We start from the raw sequence: 7,315 nt of genomic DNA on the forward strand, positions 1-7,315 counted from the left end.
TATTCCCTTGAAGCCCAAGGTCTTTACTTGATCCATTTATGTTCCATAATCCCAAAATAAGAAACTTCTCGAAACATGATATTACAAGATGATGATTGGACTAACAAGACTCTGATGGGGCGGTGATTAAAGAGCAATAATTGATGGGATTTTTGAGGGTGGGTTTTGGATGGGGGATGGGAAGCTTAATTTATTTTTCCTTTTTTATTTTAATTAAAAATGATTAAAAAACAAAAAATTAAAAATAAATTATCAAGGGCATAATAGTCTTTTTAGGTTATATAGGGACCAAATGCCCAAGAAAAACAAATAGTAAGGACCTTTCGAGTTAAAAAAAATAAGTTAGGAACCAAACGTGCAAATTACCCCAAACAACAGGGACCATTCGTGTAATAGAGAAAAAAGGTAAAATGGAAAAGAAAAAAAAACATTAGCTAAAAAGTAACCTATCAAAAGTTTAATAAAAAATGTATTTAAATCATCAAATGTCTACAAGGTTCTTAATCATTTTTAACATTTTATAAGTAACAAATGACCATACCGGGTAAGGTGACTGAATGGAAAGACCTAGTATAACGTTCGAGGTATTACATACTACACCTCAAATGTTCCACTTAAAAGTAAATTTATTGTTAATCTATCAGTATTATGTTGGTAATCTATCGGTAATGATTCTATTAATGGATTTTTCATGGACCAATGCCTATAAACCTTGTTAAGGTGCTAATGGAATTACGTATCCCTTAATGTGTAACCCTTAAAGCATTTGTGCAACTGAATTTTTTTTTCTATGTACACCTCAGCCTAACCAAGCAAGATTTAGGTCGCGTTCGGTTTTACTTGGCTAAATCCACAAGAGCCAAGTTGGACCTCACAAAAGCCCAAATCGAACCCATTACGGGAGGTTGAGCGGAGAACCACGTCATCTATACAAATGCAATATTATAAGTCTTCTAATATAAAATATCAAGTTTTGCATTCAAATTTTTTATCACTACAATGTCAATCTTCTTTAAATGGGCTCTACTAACATATTAATTGTTTCTTTTGTGAATTGCTTCTACTGCCCAATTTGATCCTGTATAGGGGTGTAGTCGGGAATTCTACTTAATATTCCTTTCTATGGCTTGGCAGAAGAAAGCTTCAATCATATTTTTGTATCTTGTCCGCTCTATTCTCAAGATTAAGATGGTGTTTGAGATTTCATTTAAAAACAATTTATTGATTTGTTGGCTTTTTGAAAAGTTAATAAGTCAAAAAGAAGTGTTTGGAAATATGAAAATGACTTTTAAAATAACTTCTCATCAACATCTGAAAAAGAGATTTCAATAAGTTCTGATTTCTAACTTTTCAAAACTCCTCATGACTTTTTGTGTTGTAAAACACAAATACCCCTTAAAACATGTATAAGCTAAGACAAATACTTTAAAAAAAACAACTTATTGACTTTTGACCACCACAAAAATTAATCCAAATATTAAAATAAAAAAAAAACCTCAGTTTTTCACCACCATAAGTCTATAAGGTGCTTCTTTCCAAAAAAAAAAGTCTATAATGTGCTATTTGTTTTTTCAAAGTTAAAATGTATGTAGTTTATGGACCACATCTGCAACGCTCTGCATCAAAAGAGATGGACCAAACGTGTGTAAACTGCAATAAGAAGTATGTTTGTTTTTTAACGTCTGCAGACAGTTTTCTATGGCATGGTTAATTTCAGTTTATTTCAAATAGACTTTATTGGAGCTTACAGACAAACATCAAGAAAAGGCTATCCGGAATGGGCATTAACTCACGCATGGGTTTTCTATGTGGCACACTAACACACTAGTGAACACCGCCCCAGAGGCTGATGGGTTGGCTGTGAAATGGATCGGAGTGATGCTGAAGACAAATGAAGACGTTATCTTTGATTGGGTAAATCTTTTTTGACCGTTTCTTTTGTGATGTTAGAAAAAAAAATCTCTTTTTTCATTGGTTAAATGAATAAAGGCTTTTGTGAGGTTAGAATAATTTTTTTTCTTTTTTTTTTTCATTGGTTAAATGAATAAAGGAGAATGTTTGTAAAGTAGTAACAATTTCTAATGGTTAGTGGTTTGGTAATGAATTTGTAGTGGACCTGATCGTGACGCTGAGTTGAAAATACTTTCTTATTGGGTTGGTTATTCCCCTTAGCCGTAAGTTTAAAGAATTTGTATGAGTTTAGATTGAAATATCCGGTGTTCATGGGTTCTTGCTTGTTCTCTTATATTGTAACATTTTGATATTTTTTAACGGTTTTGCTAGTTGTTAAATTTTTTTTTATATGATATCACTCCTATTCAAATTTTTTGATAAATGTATAAAATAAATAAACCATGAAAGGATGCCATGCGGATGAAAGAGAGGTTCCTATCAAAACTTAGGCTCGTAGTCGTGGAACAATATTGGATTTGTTACCTAGTGGATTGCTCATTTTTTTTATGTTCTTTTTTTGAATTGCTTTTGAGTTGATGAGTGAGTTAACGAGTGTTATTGGTAAACCTGATCTTATGATATAAAAAATACAAAATACGAACGTCACGCAAGCAATTATTATTTAATTAATGACACATCCGATAGTGTACTGATAGTCTTCTAACATGAACATAGCGTTAAATTACAAACAACACATTTATGTTTAATTTTTACATTTTAGACCATATCCAAGTGGGAATAAAGGATCATACGAGTTTTGTTGAGGATCCATAGGGAATTGATCTACTGATTTGAACCACGAAACAGGAAGTTTTCCATGGAAATCATAATCTCCAAAAATAACATCCGTGATTCCATTCCCTTCAGTCCCAGGCAACCAACCAGCAACTAATCCATCCGATGCTTCCACAACCGATGTCTCTAAAACCAACGGCCTACCAGAAATCAGAATCGCCAAAGTCGGAATCCCGAATTCCGACGCAACCTGCTTCAGTAATTCCTCTCCTTTAAACGGAATCGTGAGGTCGGAATTATCACCAGCGGATTCGACATATGGCGCTTCACCAACCGCCACTATTGCATACGAGAAATCTTGTCCGGATAAGCTTTCGGTTGTTGGATTCTCTTCGTATACAAATTCGGTGTTATTGTTTCCAATTGCTTCTTTAACCGCATCCAGAATTGTAGTTCCTGAAAATAGCGGGAATTACTTTATGATTAGATGGTATGGAATGGAATGAGCCATTCCATTCCTTTCCACTTACAGATAGTGATTCTTCCACTGGTTCCTTCCCATGTAGCAGCCCAACCTCCACATTGGTAGCCAAGATCATCCGCGTGTTTTCCAGCAACCAGAATCTTTTTTGCATTTTTATTTAATGGTAGAAATGGTTTTCTTGGATCTTTCCCATTTTTCAGAAGAACAAGTGCCTTGCGAACTGCTTCACGTGCTAATTCTCTATGTTGCTGAACAGATTACAGAAGCTGATGATTTTTATCACGTTTAACAAAAACAAAAAAGAAAAAAGAAATTGAGAATATAATCATATTAATATGAAAGTTTACCTTGCAGCCAACAATATCAAGCAAGGATCTGTCAGACATTGGATATTCAAAAAGTTTAGCAGCAAATTTAACTCTCAGTATTCGTTCAACAGCATCATCAATTCTTGACATGGATACCTCCCCTGATTCTACCAAATATGTTAAATCCTCCAAAAATAATTCATATCTTAATGGAACCATCACCTAGAAATTCCAAATATGTAAAACTGGTGACAAAAAGTGCAAAAACTTCTGTAGTTTGATCCATAAGGACTGTGAAACCGATCAAGTGCTTCCCAATCTGAATCACAATACCCTGTACATAATTTATTTCATTACTTTAAATGATATAAAGTAACATACATAAATTGAGAATAATGGCACAAAAAGTAAAGTCGTTATTTTTTACTTGCCTTAAACCCTAGCTTCTCTTTTAGAATATCGGTTAGGAGATAACGATGAGAATGCAATTTGGTTCCATTCCAACTAGAGTAGGAAGCCATAACAGTGCAAACGCCTTTTGAAATACAATCTAGATACGGCAACATGTGGATTTTCTCCAGATTTTCATAATCGATGATGGTGTTGCCTTCGTTTTTCCCTTTATCAGTACCTCCATCTCCAACATAATGCTTTGTAGATGCCATAACATTGTACCTGGAATCAAATGATCAGTTTATGCTAAAGTTAAGTAATAATAAGTAAGAATGGTAATGATTTCTTGTTTACCTTCTAGCTACATAAGGGTATCCATATGGGTGGTTTACCCCGCAAGCCTGTTACCAATGAAGTCATCTTCCTATCTAATTGGGTGTTTTCTCCATGTTTAATCAGTGGTTGAGGTTTATCTGTTTTGTGCGAGAGCCAACAGACCTGGACATTCCAACCCGATGGTTGTGGGCCATGAGTATTCTATCCCGATGATGATTGGACTCATAGTATATTGGCATTCCAAACTGATGGTTCAGGGTCTGGGGTATTCCAACCCGATGGTTGATTAGACTCATAGTATGTTGGCATTCCAACCCGATGGTTGAGGGCCTGGGGTATTTTCCATCCCTAGGATGATTGGACCCATAGTATGTTGTTTGTTGATATGATATTGTTACAGTTGTAAGGGTTGGTATTATGGGGGTAACTCACTAAGCCTTCGAGCTTACATCTATTGATTATTGTTTGAGGAACTTTCGAGGACCGTGGAAAGGCGAAGGCATGATTGTGCACCTCCTCATGATTTTGATTTGATTTCTTGGAAAAACTCTAATATGGAACTATTTTGAAAACATTTGTAATAAATAATGGTTTTTGGATGTTTGAAAAGTTTTAAATTGGCTTGATTTTTATGGATATTACAAGTTGGTATCAGAGCTTTGGTTTGAGTGAATTGGAGGAACACTTGTGTGAATCCAGTCTCAAATCAAGGAAAAGATTTTCAAATAACTTTCAAATGGTTTTCAAAATGATAAAGGAGGATGCAAGTGTACGATTAGCTGGAGCCAGTAAGTAGACCCCAAAATACCATACGGATATTTGATATTATGATATGTTAGAACAACATGTTAGTACTAGGCTAGGGATCTTCAGGAATCGCATGATAGAATTGTCTGATTATATGATGCCTGATAGGCTAGGGTTTTTCTTACATGAAATTGACATCATTATTGTAGTTGTTTAGTGTATGCATCACGACCGTACATAATTAAGATCTTATAGCCTGAGAGTGTTTAGTTTGGCCTTATTTCCTGTTCTTGTTTGATGAAGGGCTTAGGGTAGGATTAAGTATTCAAAAGTCTATAGGGTCCAGCGTTATGTATGGTTAGCATACACAAGTGTTGTAGGGTTGGTGGAAGTTTCATGGGTGGGTTGTGTGAGGCCGTTAGGCCAATTATGAGATATTTAGCATTCCCTAGGAGTGAGGATTAAGCACTCACTACGTTATGTATATTGCTAGGGCATTGTGGTGATACTTGAGACAAATATGGATAGGTGTGGAAGGTAGTATGGACGAATTCTTCTTCTCTCCCAAGTCAGCTTCTTGCATTGAGTGTTTGTGACTCCATTAGAGGTGCAACACTTAGGGCACTAGGCTTTCAGAAGTTAAGATGAAGAAGGATTTGTGATTGTTATTGCTACATAATAATCAAGGTAATGTTTCTAACCCTATTGATGTGTCAATTTTGAATATGTATGCTTAGTTATAAGGTTATTTCTTTGGTATTCATAGTTGTATGTTTAATTAGAAAAACCTAGATCCAAAGCAATTAGGGTTGCATGAACACCATAGGATGTTGTTATGCTCAAAGCCCAATACATCCGGATTAAAGTGTCTAAAAGTATGATCTTTACTGAGGATCCTCTACCTACCAGGATCCTTCTAACAAAGTGATTGCCGATGTAGAGAGTTATCACCAGTCCTTCATCCCTATGAGATCCTAGGAAGAAGGAAAGAAGTATCCAAGGAAAAAGAGAAAGATCCTACGAGGATACTAGAAAAACCAAGATCCCCTCCTTTAGATGCCAAGGTAACTAATGTTATTTCGGGAGGTTCTAACATCTTTGGAACTTCTTACTTTGTAGCGAAAAGACGTTCAAGGTGTCTAAGGCGAAAAAAGAAGAGAGGTCCCAGAAGAACATGTCCATCACAATTGAGAAACAAATCACCTTCGATGAACAAGATAAAGAAAACATCGAAGATCCTCACCACAAAGGACTGGTGATAACTCTCTACATCGCCAATCATTTTGTTAGAAGGATCCTCTTAGGTAGAGGATCCTCAGTAAAGATCATCCTTTTAGACACTTCAATCCGGATGTGTTGGGTTTTGAGCATAATAACATCCTCTGATGTTCATGCAACCCTAATTGCTTTGGACCTAGGTTTTTCTAATTAAACATACAACTATGAATACCAAAGCAATAACCCTATAACTAAGCATACATATTCGACATTGACACATCAGTAGGGTTAGAAACATTACCTTGATTATTATGTAGCAATAACAATCACAAATCCTTCTTGATCTTGACTTCTGAAAGCCTAGTGCCCCAAGTGTTGCACCTCTAATGGAGTCACAAACACTCAATGCAAGAAGATGATTTGGGAGAGAAGAAGAATTCGCCCGGTGCTTCCTAGAAACTCATAGGGACGAAATCTACTAAAAGTTTAGGTACGTGCAATCTTTCTCCTCATTATGCATTACACATTGTTAAACCATTATTCAACCTAAAGTGGGTTAAAATTCAAAAATAACACAGTGACTTACCTAAAAATTGGGAAACCAATGAATCTCCTTCTAGGATTTCTGGGATGCCAAGATATCCACTTCCCACCAGGATCTTCATAATGCCATTTTGCCCTTAACACACCCTTCTTGCTCGAGAACCATTCATGCTTCCAACAGAAGAAGAGGACACTATTTCTTCTTTCTTTACGTGTTGGGGTTTGTGAAAGCTACCCACCACTTTAAATAACAAGTTGAGTAAAGTACACGAATCGTCCCTCGTGCAGGTGCCAAAATGCACGTTCGGTTCTTATTTTCAAAAATTAAATTGGACCGTCCCTTATTATTTTAAAACTTGCACGCTTTATCCCTTGTTAGTTTAAATTTACACGCTCTATCATTTGACAACCATAAAATGACTATATTGCCCGTAATATTTTATTTTTAATTTAATTATAAGTTATTTTATATTAAAAAAAAAAAAGAAAAAGAAATTAAATACCCCACCCACCCTTCTTCGTTCACTTCCCCTTCTCCTTCTATCTTCTTTGTTTCAAGGTCACTGAACCCCACCAACACTTGACCGGAGAGATGGTT

At 35.7% G+C, this 7,315-nt stretch overlaps 1 protein-coding gene and 1 pseudogene across 1 annotated transcript; both read right to left on the reverse strand.

The window, feature by feature from the left end:
* Positions 1-2,481: 2,481 nt before the first annotated feature.
* On the reverse strand, positions 2,482-3,160 carry LOC111887317 (uncharacterized; the record flags this gene model as incomplete). Its single annotated transcript, XM_052763897.1, has 1 exon — positions 2,482-3,160. A coding segment is annotated over one exon (504 nt), but the record flags the coding sequence as incomplete, so codon positions are not given.
* Positions 3,029-6,839, reverse strand: LOC128125888 (uncharacterized; annotated as a pseudogene).
* Between the last annotated feature and the right edge of the window lie 476 nt (positions 6,840-7,315).

Source organism: Lactuca sativa, chromosome 5 (genome assembly GCF_002870075.4).
Source record: "Lactuca sativa cultivar Salinas chromosome 5, Lsat_Salinas_v11, whole genome shotgun sequence".
Classification (NCBI taxonomy): Eukaryota; Viridiplantae; Streptophyta; class Magnoliopsida; order Asterales; family Asteraceae; genus Lactuca; species Lactuca sativa.